This window comes from Panthera uncia, chromosome X (assembly GCF_023721935.1).
Source record: "Panthera uncia isolate 11264 chromosome X, Puncia_PCG_1.0, whole genome shotgun sequence".
Lineage (NCBI taxonomy): Eukaryota > Metazoa > Chordata > Mammalia > Carnivora > Felidae > Panthera > Panthera uncia.
Genome location: NC_064817.1, coordinates 31469911 through 31493288, shown reverse-complemented (window position 1 = coordinate 31493288; position 23378 = coordinate 31469911). Strand labels below are relative to the sequence as shown.

The window sequence follows — 23378 nt, the reverse complement described above, 5'->3', positions numbered from 1 at the left end:
TATTCCTAGATATATACCCAAGAGCCATTTTGACACAATTTTACTTAGAATCTCTAAGAAGTCACAAGCACCAAGAGGAAGAACTGAGGGTTTTTCTCTGCTGCGAATGCTGATGGGGAGTTAGTTACACGTTGGTCTATAGTCAACAGCAGAAATCAGAAACAGCTGTGCCGTACCGGGTACCATCTTGCTCATTAAAAGCTCACACTAAGCTGAAGAGAAATATTAAGTCATAGGATGCTGTATAAAAAATCAGGTTCCTATTTCCTTCTAATTTCTCAGATTCAATGATCTCTTCAGCTATCTGTTGATTCACTATGCAAGGATTTGATGAGGCATTCATTTCTCAGCTATAGTAAAAGTATACTTACAGAAAGTGCCTGCACTCTTCCACTCTTATACATACATGGTTCATAAATATTTAACAACTGCTTAAGTAACAGTATTTTCATATGCAATTAAAGTGACAGTTCTCTGCTGTAAGTTATTTTCTTCTTTACAGGAAAAGCTTAAGTCCTTCAAAACAAACAAAAAAGACATTCTAATAGCTGATCAGGTGTCTACATCTGTCAGTGGTTACCAAGCACAAAGCAAACTTATAACAGGGGGAGATAAAGGTTGAGAAACATACAGAAGGTTTTATCACCCACATGAATATAAAAGTAGATCATTTTAAAAAGCAAAAGAGAAACCTTTTTAGATGTCAGGTACTGTACAAGTCCAAAATTATAGTTTCCTAAAAGGTCTCTCTAATGTTAACAATCAGAGAGTACTATGTGTCAGCCCAGAAATGCCGAAGTGGATCATTCCGAACTGTCACAAGCTGGGTAAATTTCTCATTTTGTAATGTGAAAGTGGTAGAATTTTACCATCCTCTGGCTGTCACAAAGCTGATTGTGAGAGAAAATATGACAATATTCACGAGTAACCAAGTATCCTGTCCATCAAATATTTAATCCTAAGTGGCTCTGCTGTCAGACCCATAAAAGCTACAACACATTTAGGTAAGAGCTGCTTTTAAAACATGGGTTGTGCCTTCCTGAGCTTCAAATAAAGGGGGTTATTACTTTTATGAAATTAAAAACATTTCGTCTGCATTACTTCCTTCCTTCAGTAAATAAGTATTAAGAATCCTCTGTTTGCCAGGATTGTGCTTATTATTCGGCTCAGTAGTAGAAAGAAGGGAGTGGAGATTAACGGCTCGGAGTTGCCCCAGGTATGCTGCAGGGAAGGTTCCCTCGGAAACGTGTAAGATGAAAACAAACATGAAATGTGCAGTGAACGGTACACCCAAAAGGGCAGCCAGACATGCCACGGAAAGGGAATGATTAAGAAAAAGGGCTTGTGAGAAAAATAACAAAAGAAACTCAGAAAAATAACAAATGTGGTGTTAGAAACTTTCTGCTAGGGATGATTTATCTCACAATTTGCCATCTACGTTCCATCCTCACCCGTTATTGTCCATGCTGGTCTTCAACATCATACTACCAGTTCTTGGACTATGCTCTATTTGGGCACGTCTCACTGGCACCTGAACGCCTTCCAGACACCTCCTGTCTCTGACTTTTCAAGCTGCTGTGAGGAACCGGGGGTGGGAATGAGCAACTAATTCAGTCCTGGATCCCCAGGGCCGATTTAGGGGCTCTGCCAACTCCTTCAAGGGTTCTCTCCATGAATGGAAATGATGATCTGCCATTCAGTGAACAGTGATTAGTATATTTAGGGAATGGGGAATTTTAACATCATTAATGGTACCGCCAGCCCACAGCAGCAGACAATGACCTCAGAGGAGAACATGAGTTCCAGACTAGATTCAGTCCATTATCTGTTGGGAGCCGCAAGTCCTATAGGTAAACTCTGATTCTATCTCTTGTCTCTTTCCAACTGGTTGGTTCCTATCAAAAGTATTGGACTTGGAAATGTTATCTTTATCCTACTTATCAACCTTATATCCTTGAGAAGTCTACTTAACCTCTCTGCAATGTTTTCTATTTTCTATTCTGAAAATGGTAGTAGTAATAATACCTAACTTAAAGAGATATTGTGAGAACTAAATGGGATAGCTTATGTGAAAAGTACTGAGCAGACTTAATGGTCTATATAATTATTAGTTACTATTGGTTGCAATGACTTGGAAGCACTTTATTCTTGTTCTGCTTTACATAAGTGTTTCAACCAGTCTTTATCATATTCTAATCATCTTTTCACTTGTAATTATTTTAACTGGGCTCTCTCCTCCTCCTCCTTCCTGGGTACAAGCTCAAATGTAGCTCTGGTCCTTAATAAAGCCAATACTTTAGGCTTAAGGAAGGCACGACTATTTAAATTGAACCACACGAAGATTTTAACGGACACAAAGCTATTTGACCATTCAAACTAATGAAATACCATTATTTCTTAATTTAGTAGGACTTCTAAGGATATAAGGGATAGATCAAGCCAGATTTTTGACGAGGAAATATTTGTTGACAAAATTTACCTATAAATGACATTATTTCCGTTACTAGGTAACATTCCATAAACGGTCTCTCAGCACACTTTTGAATCATTGAGCAGGAACAGCATAAATGTGAAGAACAGAACAGAATATGGAGAGATCACAACTCAAAAGCACAAGGTTAATTTTAAAAAGAGTTATTTTCTTGGTATTGAGAGTTCTCAAAAAAAAAAAAAAAATACACGTGCATTGCTTTAAAAAGGAGTTAGCAGGCTCCTGCCCCGCCCCTCTCCATCCATATTCTGCTCCTCTGAGGCAAAAACTTCAAACACTTACCTGTATTTTTGCTACCTATTTATCTTCATATTTCTTCTTATACAGCTATTTCCTGAATTTTCCATTTTAGGTGCTATTAATCTCCTAACATGGAAGATGAAGATTTAGCTCTCTTATCTCTCCATACATACATTTCCTTTCTCAAACACCCAAAATAGTTTTATTACATTTTTTGCCAAAACAATATTTGGTTCAATCGACACTCACTGAGCAAAACTAGGTACAGTGATTACCATTTCTTTTCTCCTACTTGGTCCCACCTCAGGGTTAATAATTGTCTTTTCTTTTTCTATTGTTGTTGGGTTTTCTGCCTGTAACAAATTCATGCCCGAACTTTCCAACTGACCTACAAAACTCCCTTAGGTATACGGAAACACATCAGGTAGGCCACCTAATTTTTTCCCCTCTTGTCAACATTCCAGCTCTAGCCCTGCTTCAGTACTCACTGGCTGCCTTCAAGGCTGCCTTCAAGCCCAGCTGTCATCTTGGGCTGTCTTTACCATCACTCTGGGAGCTTCCTATGATTCCACCTGCAATGGGGCTCCAGGTTTTGAGATTCCCATATTGTCCTATTTCTTGGTTCAGTCCTCCTTTGCAATGGATCAAAAATATTTTTTTTTACCAGTTAAAAATTTGTTGCAGTGTTCCAGATGGTGGCTGGTTTATTTGGAACCTCTGGCCTCTAAATTCTTTTAACATATATTCTGTGAGCCTAGAGTACTTAGGTCTTATGCTTTTGAAAGAAAAAAAAATTGCTTTTGAAAGAAAAAATATTTTAATTGTTTTTGAGACCTTGCAAATGTTTTTTTTTCTACTCTCACACTTGATCATTTTGGCTGCTATAGAATTCTGGCTGATAAGTAATTTTCTCTGTGAATTTTGGAGGCCTTGCTCCATTGTCTTGTAGCTTCCTCAATTGCTATTCAAAGCCCAATGCTAATCCTTTTACAGAACCAGTTTTGTTTTTTCCTCCTTGGAAGTCTTTAGAATCTCTTTCTTCTTTATCATGGGGGGAAGAGAAGGGGAAAAAAACAGTTACAAACACAGAGGGGAGGAGGCAAACCATAAGAGACTCTTAAATACAGAGAACCATATGAAGGTGGATGGGGGGGATGGGGGAGAGGGGAAAATGGGTGATGGACATTGAGGAGAACACCTGTTGGGATGAGCACTGGGTAGTTGTATGTAAGCAATGAACCATGGGAATCTACCCCTGAAAATAAGAGCACACTTTACACACTGTATGTTAGCCAATTTGACAATAAATTACATTTTTAAAAAAAGCAGCTCTTTCTTCTTTTTCCATTCAACATGTTGTCGGGCCCCTTAAATCTGACAACTCAGGTCTTGCACTTGAAACTATTTTTGAGTCTTTTTCATCATCTTTCCCTTTCATTTACTTTGTTCTATTTTATTGGGACTACTAGACAGAGGCTGGACTTCCTCTAATCAGTCTTTGCTCTTTTTATCAATCTCATTGTCTTTTGGCTGAACTTTAAGGAACATTTCCCCAATTTAATATTCTACTCTTTCTACTGAATTATTTTTACTTCTGCGATCATATTTTTAATTTCAAAGAGTTTTTTTTCTGTCCTCTGAATACTGCTTTCAATAACATCCTGCCTTCATACATGTGATCGCTTTCCTCTCTGACAGTATTAATTATAGATTTGGGCACTCAGGAAATTTTCTTCTGCTCCCAATATTAACTGTTTACTCCAAGTTTGGTTTTCCTGTTATGATCACTGTCTTTCACATCAGATGCTTTCTTCAAAGGTCTTCTGACAGGTTCTATTTAAGAGCCTCAACCTAAAAAGCTAACTGGGAACTCTGGATGGGGAAGAATGAGAGCCAATTGGTGGGATTTACTGTAGGGTGACAAGGCAGTGTAACTGCTTTGTCATTGGGAGGGGATACATCTACAGATGCCAATATCTGTGGTTCTTTTTTGCTGAATCTATTTGACAACCATAAGCCCTCCTTCAGTCTGCCACTTGGTGGGCATGTCTCCTAGTGTTCTGGGGGTTAAGGAAGAGGCTAGGGTGTGTGTGTGTGTGTGTGTGTGTGTGTTGTGGGGGGCAGGGGAGATGTCTCACCATTCAGCATGTAATGTTGCTATTTTCAGTGAAGTACCTCATCTCTGCCCTTGACTGTGACCTGGGCCTCAAAGCCTAGAATTCTCTAATTCAATCTGTCAAGAACGTGAATATCCAGCCTTCTACTGAGGTCTGGAACTGTGTGTTCCTACCAGATCCCCTCAGATCCTTTCCACTGAATCTATGAATCCACCCCCGCCCCCAGGGTCCATGTGTTTTGCTTCTAACAACCCTCACCTGCCGCCTTCTTCCAGGGTTCAACTTTTAGGCTACAAGAGCCACATTGGCCATATGCCAACAGAATGGACATACCTGTGAAGATTCCAGCCCACATCCCCAGCTGCAGTGAATTTCTGGTTTAAGAGTGGGCCTCTAATCAGGACAAACTCTGTGATGTAACTTACACTTCAGAGCTCCTCTACAGGAGGAGACAGAGCTGGGACTTAAGCTAAATCACACCTTTGCTTGGCTTCCTGTCCTTCACTCTCACCCCCCATTCCCCCCCATGCTGGATTCTCCTAGACACACTTTCTTGATGAAGCACTTCCACATCAATCTACATCCCAGAGTCAGCTCTTGGAGAACTAGCCCAAGACCATAATCTAGTTGCTTGGGTTTGGGAAAGGATCCAGAGATCTAACCATGCTATGCTACTTGCAGCTAGTTCTATTTCAGACCTGACTCAAGCCCCCACACTACCACCATGGGTTTTGAGAACCTCCCATTCCTGAACCTTTCTAGTGTTCCAGAAAGCTGAGGCTTCTGGAAGTTTGTGACAATTGTAGAACACCTTCTTGTACTGCCATTTTTATTCAATTCTTTAAAAAAATTTTTTTAACATGTATTTATTTTTGAGACAGAGAGAGACAGAGCATGAACGGGGGAGGGTCAGAGAGAGAGGGAGACACAGAATCCGAAACAGGCTCCAGGCTCTGAGCTGTCAGCACAGAGCCCGACGCGGGGCTCGAACTCATGGACTGCGAGATCATGACCTGAGCCGAAGTCGGACGCTTAACCGACTGAGCCATCCAGGCGCCCCCATTTTTATTCAATTCTAAGTTAAACTTCAGTAACAACTTCAGCTTCGTAGAGTCTATTCTTCCAAATGTTTGGGTACAACTCACTCTCCTCTTCAGTAGAAAAACATGCACAAGTCTTACCTGACTTAAAGCCCTGGAAGTGAAGTAGCTCTACAGTCAGACAAACATGGGTTCAACAACTTTACCAGCTGTGTGATGACAGGCAAGTTACTGAACCTCCCTCAGTCATAATTTTTTTCCCCTAAAATGGATAAAATATGCTGATCACAGTGCCTGTCATATAGTAAGTCCTGTCCTTGAGTTATTTTCTGGTGGTGATTAAAGGTTTGGGGTGCTATCACCCTACGCCTTCACCTAGTTCCCACATTTCTGAGAGGTCTGCTCAAGGTTATGGGAATAGTCTAAGGCGGTGGTTCTAAATATGTGGTCTCCAAATGAGCAGCAGCATCTGGAAGTTGTTAACAGTGCAAAGTCTCAGGCCCTACTCCAGACCTACAGAATCAGAAAGTGGGATGGAGCCCAACCATGTGTGTTAGAACACGCCCTCCAGGGGTGCTAATACATGCTCACATGTGAGAAATACTGACCTAAGGCCACAGATCAGAGAAAAATATAACAGACCTCCATAAAGATGAAGTCCAAGACCTAGAGCCAGTTGGTAGTAGTGAAGATTGTAAGCACCACTAATGAACATACATAACCACTCGATGATCAGGGATAGGAGGAAGTCATACTTTTATTCTTAGAGCAATGTAAATATTAAGACTATGTTATAAATGAATATAAACAGGAGTTGGGAGCTAAGGAGAAAAAGGTTGATTTAAGTTCGTAGAATTGACAGTGAGCCTATGTGACGTGGTGTTGAAACGCAAATAGAAAAGTGCATTAATGCAAGAAAAACGTAATTTCTGGGCCCAGAAGCTTAAGAAACACTTGAAAGAATCCTTAATTGTATTAATCCTTTTCTGAAACAAGCTACCAAATATATACGATCTGGAACATTTGCTGAGGAAAACTCATTTGATGTTGTCACTTCACCAGATTCAACTATTGAAATTCGTCTCAAATTCTGAATTAGTGCCATGCAAGCAAATGATCTTTAGAAGAAGAGAACTTAAGAGCAAGAGAGAGTTCCCTGAATCTGCCACTCAGATTCTAGGGGAACAGACCAAGAAATATTCCAACATCACTTGCATAGCAATTTCCACTCGATGAAAGCCAATTAGGTGATTTACTCTGAGGAGTACACATCAGAGACACAAGAAAGCCAATTCCTAGAATAAGTCCACAAAGAGCCTGAAATTTTAAGAAAAGGACAGCCCTTTTCCCAAAGAAAGTAAAGTGCAGAGGGCAGCACACATAAGTTCGGGTCTTAGGGGTGATGACCAGCCACTCAATTTACTTTGACACACAATTTCTCTGAGCTGCTCAGCTTAATCCTGCATGGCATGGCAGAGATATCCCTCCAGCCCTTTATGGCCTCTGTATGAAGATCTCAAAGGTCTGTTGCTGTGACTGGGGGCGGGGGAGGAGGGGCACAGCGGCTCTGAATGCCACCACAAGGAATATTAGACAGACTGGCTCAATGTCCAAAAAGCATACCTATGTTATTTAGCCAACACAGAGTATCACTTCACAATGATGATGATAATACTCAAAATACTAATAATGGCTGACTTACAGTCTTTACTCTGTGCCTAACAGACCCTCTAAGCATATTACATGCATATTCTCAGTGGATCTTTTTGAGAGAGAGAGAGAGAGAGAGAGAGAGAGAGAGAAGGGGGAGATGAGCCAGTGAGTACAGGAGAAAGGCAGAGAGTGGGGGCGGGGAGTTCTCAGCATGGAGCCCACCACAGAGGTCGATCTCATAACCCTGAGATCATGAACTGAGCCCCAAATCAAGAGTTGGATGCTTAACCTACTGAGCCACCCAGGTGCCCCCCGCCATGGATCTTCATAACATACCTGCAAGGTGAGTGCTGCTTGGATCGCATTTTGCAGATGAGGAAATTCAGGCTCAAAGACGCTAAGAAACTTGGCTAAGATCAACCAAGTACTGTGGTGGAGCCAGGCTTCAATCCCACAGCTATTGGACTCTGAAAGGGCTGCCCTTGACCACTATGTTCTAATGCCTTCATTGAGAGACCAACCTACTTCAGCAGTTGTGATTCGTGATGCATGTGCACTTCTCTTTGCTTCATGAAGAAAAGAACATTTCAAATAGTAAGATTATATTTTTGGAACGTGCATGAGAATAATACTTCCTTTCTGGTTGAGCACTGGATCTATTCAGCCTTAGATAGCTGTAAAGTCTGCTAGGAATGTAGCTCCCTCCTAAAGTCATTGTATAAGTGGAGATTCAGCTGGTCCCCACAGTGCTTGCTTTGAGACTGGTAATGTTTTAGTTGCCATGGACACTAGATTTCAACACACCACTGAGCACAGGGAAATACATTCCATGCAAAGCAATGGAGCCAGCAGATGGGCACAGTGACAGGTAACTGCACATAGTGCTATGACCAATATTTGTTTTGCCACCTCTAATTTAGATGATGTTCTCACCCATGAAGTATGTAGGACTGCCTCTTATCTGAGAAACAGCTTCTTTATGGGCCAGGTAGCAATACTCGCACTTGAATGTGTCAAAGTCCTATATTTTTGGGCTGTTGAATGGGTAAAGCTATTCAGAAAAGGAAATATGATCTTACACAGAACAAATTCTTTGTTCAGCTTGCTAAAAGATGGATCAAATAACTTCCTGAAAATTTAATTTGTCCAAGTGGCTAGCACCCCAAGAGTAATGAGTCTGTTAACTTGGTAGGTTTCCCTAGTAACTAAATCCATAAAGAAAACAATTAGGAGAAGATAAGTGGACTTAGACATACACAAATAATGCACGAGAACATGTTTTTTTTCTCTGGGACAAACCACACATCCGAGGTGTACTTAATTAATGAATACAGGTCAGAGATCAGTCAGTACAAGTGAATCATGAAGAAAAACACTAACTTGACCACATCATGGATTGTTGGCCAGTTTGCCAAGAGACCATCACCATGTGGAGATATTAAAGGAACTCCCTGACACTCAAAAGAAATCTACTGTGTGTTTTGTAGGAGCCAGTCACATGACAAACATCACTCATTAAATTAACCAGCAAGAATGAAAACAGCCAAGTTAATAAAAAATTAATACAATCTATCACTTTCACATTCAGAGGCCAATCAATATAGTGAAATTCCATAGAAACAACCTCCTCAGAGAACACAGAGAGGTTAAGTTATTGGCCAAATGAATAATTCAATACATTTAAAAGAATTTTTACTGTGCACATTTTCCCCAATGTATTCATTAATAAGAAAATTACAAACCATGCTCTTGCCAAATAATTACAATACAAACGGAAATTTTAGGTTTTAGTGGCATGTGGATTAATAGATGAAAGCTAAGAATAAATTCTATCTAAGGAAATCTGCATTACTGAGTAGGTTTGTTAAATCACTGTATCGTAAAAAATAAACAGGAAAAGGTCTAGCATTTTCCATGTGAACTAGAGTAGGGCAGCAATACATCACATGGGTAAATTACATTGGATGGTTCTAAAATGGGAGTGGTTCCATGAGCATCAAGATCATATTTTCTATCTCATCTGGAAATGTTGTAATAAAGTATCTTTTCTATTATTATGAAATAATTTAAAACTGCTGGAATTTGGTCTATTTGAGCCTTTAAAGGAATTCTAAGAAAATAGTATGAAAGTATAATTACCAGAAAAAAAAAAAAAAAGGAAATCCATGCATTCATTCACAGATGTTAACAGAGTCCTTAAACCTGCAAGGGGATGGGCCAAGGCAGGGTATTTTTCCTTAAGCATTAACTGCGAACTGAAAAGCTAATATTCTGGCATTTATGGAAATCATCTTCAGTACAAAAGACAAATGATGAAAATCATGAAGTTTTGGGGGACTCGGTCAAATCTGTTCATAGGCAATCCCATAAAATTGGAAGAAAAACAGTGAGTTGGAGCTTTTCCTCAAGTCTGCTTAATGAGCCAGCAGCAATACCACCTGGGAGCCTGATAGAGATGCAGTATCTTGGGCCTTACCCCAGACCTGCTGAATCAAAACTTGATTTTTAACAAGATCCCCAGGAGATCTGTGTGCACATGAAAGTCTGCACAACAAAGGGGCGCCTGGGTGGCTCAGTCGGTGGAGTGTCTGACTCTTGATTTCTACTCAGGTCATGATCCCAGGGTTGTGGGATCAAGCCCTGTATCAGGCTCAGAGCTGAGTGTGGAGCCTGCTTAAGATATTCTCTCTCTCTTCCCTCTAGATTTGGGCTCTAAAATAAAAATAATAAAAAAATAAAGTGTGAGAAGCACTAATTGATAGCACAAATTTGATAATCAGCCTGTAGAGGGTAGAACCCTATTTCTGCCGCTGACCAGCTGTGTAACCTGGAACAACTTCCACAACTTCTCTGTGCCTCAGGTTCCTGACTGGGTACGATGGAGAGTGTAATGGTACCTAAGTCATAACATTGCTGGTAGTATAAAATAACATAAAATATGTAAAGTGCTTACAACAGCATAAGCAGTAAGTGATCCATCACTGTTCTTACATCCTTTTAGCAGTTACAGGGTTCTGGCTCAAGAGTAACAAAAGATCTAAGCTATAATCCACAGAAGTGCCCCACTTCCTAGGCAGTCTATGATCAGGCGATTAGGAACTGGACTCAGCCTACAAAAATCCACATTCCCCAACTTGCCGTCATATCGAGCCAGACTTCAGGGGTTTGCTGATGTGGGGTGCAGTACACAGCTGCTTACAAACAGAGACCACTCACATCCAGACTGAGTGAAATCCTGCCTATGTATTCTGTTTGGTGGGGGTTGAAGGGAACAATAAGGGGACTCATTTTCTACCCTAGAAACTTCCATCCTCATTTTCCACCCATCAGTCTGTCATATACTAAAAGTCTGATAAAACCCAACGTCAAAAATAATGAGGAAAACACCAGCACTCCCAAACACTCACGGAGGGAAAGGAAATTGATGAAATCTTTCTGGAAAGCAGCTTTGATAATCTCTAGCAAATGAAAAGTATCTGTAAACTCTGAGCAATTGTGTTTTAAAAATTTTAACCTACATGCACAACGGAAGGCAAAGATACATGTATAAAAAGACATGTATGTAGGTGCACATTACATGTAAGTATTGTGTATGTATAGATGCTTGTTATCTGTGTATGTTCTTTACAGCATTGGTTTCGACAGCAAAAAAATAAAAAAACTTAAATCCATTTCATGTCCATCAATAATGGTTATATTATGGTATAGCCATGTAATCAAACCAGTATAAAGAATGAGACCTCTCTCTATGCAGTCATGTGTAAAGATGTCCAAGGTACGTTAAGAAAATAAACTCTAGAATATATATAATATGATCATTTGTGTAGATGGATAAAGATATAGGTATTTTACATTGAATGTGTCTAAAAAAGAAAAAATCATTAACAATGATGTTCATTTTGTTATGTATCCTTCTGTATCCTCTAATTGTTTGGTTTTACCTTGTGAGTATGAGGACAGTAATAATTTTTTTAATGTGTATTTACTTTTGAGAGAGAGAGAGGCAGAGCACAAGTCGGGGAGGGGCAGAGAGACAGGGAGACACAGAACGCGAAGCAGGCTCCAGGCTCTAAGCTGTCAGCACAGAGCCCGACATGGGGCTTGAACTCACAAACCATGAGAACATGACCTGAGCCAAAGTCAGACACTTAACCGACTGAGCCACACAGATGCCCAGAGGACAGTAATAATTTTCAAGAAAAACCAGGGGGGAAAAGATCTCAAACAATCTAACCTCCAGGAATTAGAGAAAGAAGAAAAAAAACAAAGCCCAAAGTTAGAGGGAAGGAAGTGATAAAGTTTAGAGCTGAAACAAAACTGACACTAGGAATACAACAGAAAAGATCAACTAAGAATTGTTTTTTTGAAAAGATAAACAAAACTGGCAAACCTTTAGCTAGACCAAGGAAAAAGAGAAGACTCCAATAAATAAAATCGGAAAGAAAGAGACATTATAAATGACACCACCCAAATACAAAGGATAAGAGACTACTGTGAACAATTATACACCACCAAAATGGACAATCTAGAAGAAATGGATGAAATCACAGAAACATACAATCTACCAAGACTGAATCATGAAAAAATAGAAAATCTGAACAAACCAATAAGGAGTAAGGAGATGGAATCAGTAATTGAAAACCTCCATCAAATAAAGGCCAGGACCAACTGGTTCTAAAGAATTCAACCAAGCCGATTAAAAAATAATTAACATCAGTCCTTCCTGAACACTTTCAAAAAACTGAAAAGAAGGAATATTACCCTGATACCAAAGCCAGATAAAGACACTACAGTCCAATATCCCTAATGAATAAAGATGCAAACATTTGCGACAGAATACTAGAAAACGAAATTCAACAACACATCAAAAGGATCATACAACATAACCAAAAGAGATTCATCCCTGGGATGCAAGGATGGTTCAACACATGCTAATCAATAAATGTGATAGAACACATTAATAGGACACAAAAATCATACAATTATCTCAACAGATGCAGAAAAAAAGCAGTTGACAAAATTCAACATCCAGTTATGATAAAAACTCTCAACAAACTAGGTATAGAAGGAACATACCTCAACATAATAAAGGCCATATAAGAGAAGCCCACAGCTAACATCATACTCAATGATAAAAGGTTGAATGCTTTTCTTCTAAGATCAGGAACAAGACACAAGGGTGCTCATGCTCACCACGGCTAGTCAACATGGTACTAAAAAACAGAATCCTAAAATACATATGAAATCACAAAAGACCCTAAATAGCCAAAGCAATCTTGAGGAAGAACAACACTGCTGGAGGCATCACACTTCCTGATTATGAAGCTATGGTAATCAGAAGAGTCTGGTACTGGCATAAAAACAGACATATAGACCAACGAAACAGAATCAAAAGCCCAGAAAAAATTCACACATACATGGTCAACTAATATTGGACATGGGAACAAGACTATTCAATGGAGAAAGGATAGTTTCTTCAATACATGGTGCTAGGAAAACTGAATAACCACATGCAGAAGAATGAAACTGGACTTCTATCTTACACCACTCATAAAAACTAACTCAAAATGGATTAAAGACTTAAACATAAGACCTGAAGCTGTAAAACATGAAAGAAAGAAAAAGCTCCTTGACATTGGTGTTGGCAATGATTTTCTGGATACGACACCAAAAGCACTAGCAACAAAAGTGAAAATCAGTAAGTGGGACTCTATCAAACTGAAAAGCTTCTGCACAGCAAAGGAAATCATCAACAAAATGAAAAGGCAACCTATGGAATAGAATATCTGCAAACCATATTTTGAAGAAGGAGTTAATACCCAAAATATATAAACAGCTCCTAGCAATTCAATAAACTTGATTTAAAAATGGGCAGAGGAATTGCATAGACATTTTTCCGAAGAAGACATACCAATAGCCAAAATGGGTACATGAAAACGTGCTCAACATCATTAATCATCAGGGAGATGCAAATCAAAACCACTATGGTATCTTACCTCACCCCTGTTAGAATGGCTATCATCAGAAAGACAAGAAACAACAAGTGTTGGCAAGGATGTGGAGAAAAGGAAACCCTTGTGCATTGTTGGTGAGAATGTGAATTGATACAGTCAGTATGGAAAACAGGTGCTTCAAAAAACTAAAAATAGAACTACCAGACGATCAAGCAATTCCACTTTTAGGTATTTATCCAAAGGAAATGAAAACAGGGTCTCAAAAAGATGTATGCATCCCCATGTTCACTACAACACTATTCACAATAGCCAAGGAAGCGGGAGGTGATAAGACAGACCTTGCCGAGGGGTGTCAAGAGGTAGACATTTTGGTAACCACTCAACAGCCATTTCCATTGCCTTTCTTCTTTCTGGTCAGAACTTTCATCCAATGACAGAGGTTAGAAATGGAGGACACTAGTCTTCCCAGCCTCCCCTGAAACCAGAAGTGGCCAGTGCTGGACAATGAGACAGAAGGGAAATTCTTCAAGTATAAAACGTTTTATACAATGAAAAAAAAAAGAAAAAAGAAAAAAGCCTCAGATCCTTCCTTTCTACTTCAGGTGTAAGGGAACATAATGTTTGGAATGATAGTAACTATCTTACAACCCTAGAGAGATAGCTCAGACGCTGAGAACTGCAGAGAAAAAGGTTGGAAAGGGCTGGAGTTCTGATGACTTTCTCGAGTTGCTGGACCAATCTGAAATGGCCTAGCTTGACACCCTTTAGAAAGTGAGGTAATAGGGGCGCCTGGGTGGCTCACTCGGTTAAGCATCTGACTTCAGCTCAGGTCATGATCTCTCGGTTCGTGAGTTTGAGCCCCGCTTCAGGCTCTGTGCTGACAGCTCAGAGCCTGGAGCCTGCTTCGGATTTGTATCTCCCTCTCTCTCTGCCCCTCCCTTGCTCATGCTCTGTCTCTCTCTCTCTCTCTCAAAAAAAAAAAAAATAAAATGTTAAAAAAAATTAAAAAACAAGAAAGTGAGGTAATAAATGTCTCCATTATTTAGATCACTTTTTACTGGACATTCTATTATCTGCAGCTAAAAGCATTCCCCACTTACACAGCTGCCAACCACCTGCCTTAGGAGTGAGCCAAGGACCCAATTAACAATCCAGCAATATACATATATATTTTTTTAAATCATGGCAAGAAGATAGATTCCTTCAAATTACTGCATGTAATTTTCTATGGGCTATTCAGAATCACTTTCGATTTTCTGTTAGTAGACAGGAGAGGGAGTAACATTGATTTCATTAAACAGCTACTATACACCCAGCACTACACTAGGCACTTTACCTAAAGTGAGTCACCACAGCAACTTCCCGAACAGTTCCCTTTGGTTGGGGAAATAAAATCACATCTGGGTTTTCTCAAATCTCATTTAAACAATTTAGCATTTTTTTTTTCGTTACAAATGAAGACCACAAACTACCAAAGTACTTGTGACTCTGCCACCTATAAAATCACAGATATATTCCTGTCACACCGCAGCTGTTGAAGGCAGCTCGAAACATCGTTGACCCTCATCACTGTTTCAAAGGTACCACAATCCTTAGGCTTGCTGCAAAATATTGTTATTTAATGTGCTAATAAAGAAACACATACGCTACTGCATCACAATTTTAAAAATGTTTTGGTAACTGGATGTCAATGTAATTGGTTTCCTTTGTAGTCCTACGTGTTAATTTTATCCATCTAAAAATGCTAAGGCTTCACCAGATTTATAAAGGAGTCCTTGGCACAAAAGGGGTTTGGACTCCTGTAACCAGTCCCCTTTATGACTGTTCTTAATACTGTTCAATCCACTATCCATACAGAAAACTAGGGTGATCTTTTTCAAAGGTAACGAAGATACAGACATTACCATTTACACCTGAAGCATGTGCTAACTCCTGACTGACCTGGCCCTGCAGGATCTGATTTGACCCTGCTCCCCACCCCTACCTGGTCTGGAGCTCTCCCATCCCTCCAGTCCTTGTTCGCTCTGCTCCCATTATGCTGGCAGCCTTCCATTTCTGTGAAATCTCCAAGCGGATTCCCACCTTGGGGACTTCGTCCTTGCTGTCTCCTCTGCGTGGAATGCCTGCTCTTAAAGCAGCCACTTCATTCTCATGCTTCAGTGATGAGCCAGGACATCACCTCCACAGAGAAATCTTCCTGTCTAATGTCTGCCAAGCAGCACCCCTCCCCTCTCCTGCCCCGTCCCCAGTTATTTTCTGTTAAGTTCTTTCAGAGCACTTGCGATAACATAATTACATTGATTTTTGTTCACTACTAACTCCTGGCATCCAGCAAGGTGCCTGGAACATGTAGAAACCTGACATTCACGGAATGAAGGAATAAACGACAGAATAAGTTAATGACGAAGCTATCATTTATCCATTTTACAAGTAAGGAAATTGAGGCTCAGAGATGTCAAATTATTTGTCCAAGGTCTCCAGTGGCAAAATTATTTTAACTGTGGCCCCTAGGCCTTCCCTTTATCCCTCCACCGTTTTTTTCTAACTTCCCTTTCCCTGCTACATTTTCACCAATCTGGAAAGCATAGTGGACCCAGTACAAATTTTTATGGTGTGATTTCACAGGACTTTAGTGTCCCATCGCTCAAGGATATCTGCCTAACAAACCATCAAAGCTACTTCCCTTGAGTATTTCCAGGAGAGCTAAATTGAACAAAAATATCTTACCTGGTAAGAGTGACACTTCCTTTTGCTGTCTTTCTCTACATGCATATACACACATTTTTTTCTTCTCTCTGAATCTTATAAAAGCCAACAATAAAATCAAATGTAAGAAAGAAAATTCAGAAAAGGGTAAACTAAGAAAGAAAAAAATTATAAACCCCTGGGTAAACACTAGCATACAAAAGTACATGTGATAAGGCACTTTACCCAAGCTTATGTGGACAATTCTTGCCATATGCCTCCCAGTAGCCACCATCAAGCGAGGAACATGTCAGTTATGTGACATATTCTGAAGATTAAAAAATTCAATCAATTTCCAGGAAGAGCACAACTATTCCTGTGTCTAAGTACTGAGAGAAATTCCCCTTGTGGATCCTTACAACAAGAGCATGATAGGAGACAGTAATCAGTATTCTCAACTACAACCTTAGAAAAAAATAGATCAAGCTTCAGAGAAAGGTATCTTATGCTATCTCTTAGCAGGCATGACTGGTATAACGCCAAAACCTATGCAGCACTGGACTGCCTTGCTATTCGAAGCATGGTCCCTGGACCAGCAGGAGCACCTGGGACCTGGTAGAAATGCCGAATCTCAGGTCCAATGCCAGGCCTGCTAAATCAGTCTGTATTTTATTGACAGGATCTGCAGGTGATTCCTCTGAACATTAAAGTTCAACAAACACTGGTCTAAAGGTTACGCCAAAAAAATTTCTAAGAGACCAGTATTCACTTATTCAGTCAACACAGATTTGCTGAGACCTTGGTGGTAGGAAAGGATTCCTATCAATGGAACACCAAAAGCCACCACCATAAAGGAAAATATTGATAAATGGGTCACCATTAAAAATGAGTGGCAAAGCAAGCCACAGAGTAAACAATATTTGCAATAATACCAGAAGAAAGGTTGAGGTAACTAAATATGTACCAGGCGCCACCTTAATATGGGAATATAGCAATAATACAAAAACTCTCCACACTTACGGAGCTTATATTCTAATTGGGAAAGAACATAAACAAAATGAAACAAGAAAAGGGCAGAAATCAGGGGACGAGGTTGCAGTTTTAAGCAGGGTGAACAGGGAAAGCCTCACTGATGAGGGAATGACCTATACAAGGTCAGAGAGCTAGCTATAAAAATAGCTAGGGGAAGAGTATTCCACGCAAAGGGAACAGCGAGTACAAATATCACGAGACAATAAATGCCTGAAACAGCAAGAAGGCCAGTGTGGTCGAAGCAGAGTGAGCAAAAGTGGAAGAGGTATGCAGGGGGGCCAGATCATGTGGGACCCTGTCAGCCATTTTAAGTGTCTTAGCTCTAAAAAAGATGAGAAGCCACTGGAGAAAAGGTAATAGGGAGCCACCGCAGGATGTTGAATGGGGAAATAACATGATGAAGTACTTTTAAGATTGGTTTCTCAGAGGTACATGCAATTTCTTGAGAGAATCCAGCCCAGAGTACACTGCACTAATCCTAGTAAATGGGGATTCATTTGTTCAACTATTTATTAGGTGCCAGGGCTGTGCCAAGTAGTGTGGGGAGGATCTAGACTAGGGTGAGAACTGAGGGAACTGCCAGAGGAAAGTGCATATAAATGACATTGAAAAGAAGGAAACCCAGGATAGAAGAACAGATTCTTTAGAGAGAAATGACAGAAGTCCGCAACTCAATTTAATCAAGGTTTATGGATCATCTACTGAGGGCAAAGCCATATGCTGGCTAGGACGCGCGAGTGGGGATGGGACAGAAGATTTCTATTTTCCCCTCATAAGGGCTTCAAGCCAGGCATGCTTAGCCCCTGCCCTGCACCTTTCAAGCCTGAATTTCTCAGATTACTGCAGCTGAGGCTGGCACGGAGACTGGCTTCCTTGCTCAGGTTAAGAGCGTGTGTGTGTGTGTGTGTATGTTAACCCTCAGAGCTTGTTCTATCTCCTGGGAGCAGGGGCCAAAGCACCTCAAATTGATTAGTATAAAAAGATACATCTGGCTTGGCAGGAAGGCAGAAGAGAGGTCTTAATAAATGTCTTTTTGGATCAGCGTTTCAGACTGGCCCTGGGTCACCAGTTTTGGGGCAAGGAGTCCTTGTTGGTCTGTTTCCACCTGTATGACCTGATGGGTCTCCCACTCTGTCACTCCATTCTGGAGAGAAGGCCCCAAAGCATGCAAAGGAAAGAAGCAAATAACGAATTTGAAAATTGCCTACCACCAGACTGCAAGGTCTGAGGAGCAGATGCAAATGTGATGCAAATGATATGTAAATAGCCCCGTGGCCTTCCGAAAGGTTTCATACAATTGGAAGGGCCCTTAGGGAACTGCTAGCAGATAACAGTGACTCAGAAGCAGAGTGAACTATTTCAAGACAACTTTGTCACACAGATCTTTGCTGTCCTGCTAGCACAGTGCACAGTCTTTAGTGATTTTTTTTCTCACTTGGATCAACCTCACCTGCTATAAATAAACAAAAAAATATCAAGTCTTCCTGTTATCTTGGAAGTTATCTAATTACACTTTTAAAACACTCTGTGCACCTTTAAGTTTTCTTCAAACGCCTGTTTCACCCAAATAAAGTTAAATGTGTCACTTCCTCCCTAAAACAATATTTGGCTCCAGTGGATTATGAATGAAATGCCTCTTTCCGTTCTAGTTACTATGATCCTTTGGAGGATTTTTTCCCCCTACACCACAGGAACTGGCACATTCTTTTCTAATAGTTACATGCTGTATTCAAAGTGGATCCAGAAAAAAAAAAAACCCCATATGTAGTTGTGAGATCCAATTCACTTCAAGAAGCCACTGCAAAGCTATTTCATTAAGAAAACCTGCCCTGTCAAGTATGCTGTTGTCTTGACAATCCTAACTACGCGTTTTAAAATGAAAAAATGCACATTCTATTATAATGGGGTAGAATTCTGTTTGCATTTATGTATTTAAAAGAGGACAGCCCCATCAGATATACATTTTCAAAGAGCCCTGAGATGAACTGAATAGTAAGCAAACAGTAAGCACAGGAGACCCGCAGCTGGGCAGGAATTCTGAATTACAGACCCGGGGCGCAGGGAATGGGGGAGATCGGTCGCCAAAGCAATTTACCTCCACGTTAGCGATACAAACAATGATAGCATATCCAGCCCCCAAAACTTCCAGTACTTTGCTAGCCCTCTTAAGGTTCGAGGGTGCTTCAGCTTTTTTGGCAGGAGGGTCAAAGAAAGGGATATCCCTTTCATTTTCTAGTTTTTCTTTTCTCACTTCAAAGGGCCTCCCTGAAGCTGTTGCGCAAAGAGGCACCTGGGGAGGCCACCGCATTCGGCGCAAAACACGAACAAATCGCAGAGGCGCGGAATCCCAACAAATGAGAGACAGAAGGGAAGACAAACACCGGAGATGAACCTCTGTAGACTAAGGAAATGACAGCGCCAGAGTGACCAAGAGCCAGGGAGCGCTGCTCCCGCCGCCAGGAGTCCCGGGAAGGGCCGGGCCGGCGGCGAGCGCCCCCCCGCGGCCGGGGCTGCCTCTTACCTCCTGGGCGAGTTTCTGCTTGAGCACCAGCGCGGCGCACAGGTAGCCCGCGCGGCCCACGAACAGCTCGTCGGAGCCGCACTCCAGGAAGGAGACCGGCGCGCAGACGGCGCACAGAGCCCGGAACTTGCCCAACGGCTGCACGTAGTCGGACCGTCCCAGGGCGTGGTACACGAGCGTGGCCACGGCATACACGCCCGCTCCCCCGAGCAGGAAGGCGGCGCGGGTGTCGGCGTCCGGCTCGCCCCACTCCTCCGCGCGGGCGCACGCGTCTATGAGGCGCTTGGCCGAGCGCAGGTAGCGCTCCCGGGCCCCGGCAAAGAGCGGGCTCTGCGAGACGTGGTAGAGCATGTAGGCCACCCCGGCCACGCCGCCGTACAGCCCTCCCTGGCAGCTGCTGGCCGCGGCCGCCGCCCCCCGGGCCTCAGGGCCGCCCCCGAGCGGGGGCAGCTCCTGAAGGATGCGCTCGATGGTGGCGGTGACCAAGGGCGCCACCGCCTCCTCGCACTGGCCCGCCAGCAGACTGCCCTGGTAGTCATCGAAGCGGTTGGCGAAGCAGCGCTTGGTGTCCATGCTGCCGCCCGTGCCCCCCAATGCCGGGCCGGGGTCCGCCTGAGGGCGCGCCCTGCAGCCCCGCGCACCACCTCTGGCTCTCGGAGGCGCTCGGCCGGCGGTTGATGCGGCGGGGATGGAGCAAGGAGGCTGAGACGGGAGGTGACAAGAGGAGGCGGGCGCGAGGAAGAAGCACGGAGCGGGTTGCCAAGTGGGGCACCCGGCTGCCGCGAAGCTCCCGAGTGGCCCAGGCGGCCGCGGGGGATGCGCGTCGTACGCCCCCCTCCGAGAGGCCGCGCCCTCGCCGAACCCGCCCCCTCCTGCGCCGCCGCAGCTCGGCCGCCTCTCCAAGGGGCCGAGGTGATCTCCGGCAGGACCCACGCGGGGCCCGCGCCACTCCTCCCGCTCCGCCCCCGGCTCCTCCCTTCCCGGCGGAAGGCCAGGGACGCGCGGGACACGGATCCGGAACGCTGAGGCTGGGCGTACACACGCACCTGGCGGTGGAGGTGAAAGACCTCGAGTCCCCAGTATACTCAAAGCGTGGTCCTCGAGTCAGCAGATCGGCACCACCTGGGAGCGTGTTAAAAATGCTCAGACTTCGTCCCAAACCTATTGAATCAAAATCAGCATATTTAGCAGGAGCCCAGGTGATTCACACGCACAGTAAAGGTTGAGAAGCCACTGAGCTGGGGGAGGGGGGGGGGAACTAGGAAAAAACGGAGCGCCCTCCTGAAACTTGTTTTTTCATCTTGGTCACTTTGGAGTTCTCATTCTGAATGTTTCAATCCCAAAGGCTGGGGCCATCACGTTTCAAGCATGGAATCGGTGGAAGGCCCCCATAGGAAAACCCCGTTGGCCTTGGTTGTCGCGTGGCCTTTCTCGGAGCGTACAGGAGTAAAAATGCAAAGACCCACACCAGGCTAAGGTAAGAGAGGGGGGGTTCTGTCTTTCTCCTACTCTAGAGACCCCTCCTTCCCATGCATGCATAGTAAGCGTCAGTAACTAGGTAATATAAAGGCAAATGCTGCGGGAGAATCTGAATTAGGCCTTTTCACCCTTTTCTGCGTGTTCTTAGGTACCTCTTTCCTCCCTTCCTCCCTGTGTTTCTTCCCTCCTGCTCTCCTTCCACCAGGCGTCATTGAGGGTCTCCTATGTGTCCTGGACTGTGGAACTAGATGGATAAACAATGTAGAGATGGTCCTAGGCCTCTTGGAGCTTGTAGTCCGCTGAGAAAGAAGATGAGCACTTACACAAACAAGTTGCCTTTCTTTTGCTCAGCTGTTTTAAAATCTTCCTTTCCCAAAGTGTTGACAAGTGAAGGCCAAAGGTTTCCTCTCCCAGGGGTATTTGCATTTGGATAGGGACTGTGCAGGACACAAAAGAATAAGTGTCTCCTGGTACTGGTAGAAACGTTCCTGACACTTTGTGGGGAGAGCAACTTACTTGAAAGGCCAGTTTTTGTTTGGAGGCAATTTTTTCCTCAAAAGTGCTAATTGTCACAATGATCTGGAAGCAGAGATTAAATGGCCTGCCCCTCTGTCCTTGCTTGATGCATTCTGGAAAAGGAGCTCTGTGTGCCAGGATTACTGCCAGGACTGACGCGTCCACACAGTGGATGGTATGGCCTCCATCCATCCTATAAAACGCTGCCAAAACAGGTTTTATTTTTATTTATTTAAAAAAATTTTTTTACCGTGTATTCATTTTTGAGAGACAGAGCATGAGCAGGGGAGGGGCAGCGAGAGAGGGAGACACAGAATCGGAAGCAGGCTCCAGGCTCTGAGCTGTCAACACAGAGCCCGACTCAAGGCTTGAACTCCCGAACCGAAAGATCATGACCTAAGCCAAAGTGGGCTACTTAACCCACTGAGCCACCCAGGCGCCCCAACAGGTTTTATTTTTAATTATAACAATAAAAAAGCTAAGTCCACTTTTAGGCAGGGAGCTTGCTGAGTTAAAGGTATCAAAGAAGCAACTGGAATGTTCAGTTTCTCCGTGGGGCTTCTTCCTCATCCCTCAGGCGTAGGAAGCATTTAGGAGTGACTTTCGTTCCTTCAGACAAGGAGACATAAAATGAAAACCTTCACAGGCAGAAATGAAGCCTTATTCCACTTCATTTCTCCACGCTTCCCCCTTGCCATGAATCTAGAGGCAACTCTGTTAACTTTGACTTTGATTATCCTTTTATATATCCCGGCAGCAATGGCAGGGATTCGTGCCGCCTGACTTCAAAATAAAACTGTAAGCAGACCTCCACGAGAGGGAGCTCTGCCTTTTCCCAGTTGCATCACCTCCTCTGTTGCCCCAAAATGCTGCAAGGCAAGCAACCACAAGCTCTTACAGCCTGTAACAAGAAGTTCATTGCTCATGCATCTGGGATTTTGGCTGGGCTCGTTCATGTGTCTGGGGGCGGGCTGGCTGTTGCCTGGGGTGATTGGGGTAACTGGGCTCTGTCTAGTTCACATGTCTCTCATCCTCCAGCCAACCCCAGCATGCCTACATGGCAGTGGCACCGGGGCAAGAGCACAAGTGAAAACATGCAAGACTTCTTTAGGTCTGGTCTTAGGACTGGCACATTCTTACCTGCCTTAATTTATTAGCAAATCACATGAAAAATACAGGGTGTCTGTATGGAACTCCAAAGTACATGACAACGGGTGTGTTTACAGGGTGGGGTGAAGTGTTGGGGTTCCTAGGTGTTTGGACAGTGATGCCAACAAGTAGAACAAAGGGCACAAGATGGATGTGAAACAGCATGATTTGGGAGAAGCAGGAAGCTAGTGGCATCCGGAAGTCCTCTTAAACTCACAGGACACATTAACCCTTTTACCTACAAATGTCTTTCCCAAAGACCTCACCACTTGGTCTGTTGTACCCGGAAAAACTTCAGTCCAGGGCATCCTTCAGGGTAGAGCTAGCTCTTTAGGCCACACGAGGCCTTGCCTCCAATTGCCACTTACTTAATTTGTAAGCAGTAGTTTTTTATTTTCATATCATGACTCCACTAGAAAACACTCTCCATGAGCATACGGCTTTTTGTTACATTGATTTACTCATATGCACCAAGAGCCTACAACAGTCCTTGGCACATGT

The 23378-nt window shown here is 42.9% G+C and overlaps 1 protein-coding gene across 1 annotated transcript in view; it reads right to left on the bottom strand.

Annotated features, from left to right (window-relative positions):
- Positions 1 to 20382, bottom strand: part of LANCL3 (LanC like family member 3) — a 94444-nt gene extending 74062 nt beyond the window's left edge. The window contains exon 1 of the mRNA XM_049643677.1: positions 19734 to 20382. Coding sequence (XP_049499634.1) covers positions 19734 to 20306 — 573 coding nt within the window. The 5' untranslated portion in view covers positions 20307 to 20382. The remainder of the gene's footprint in view (positions 1 to 19733) is intronic.
- Positions 20383 to 23378: the final 2996 nt, after the last annotated feature.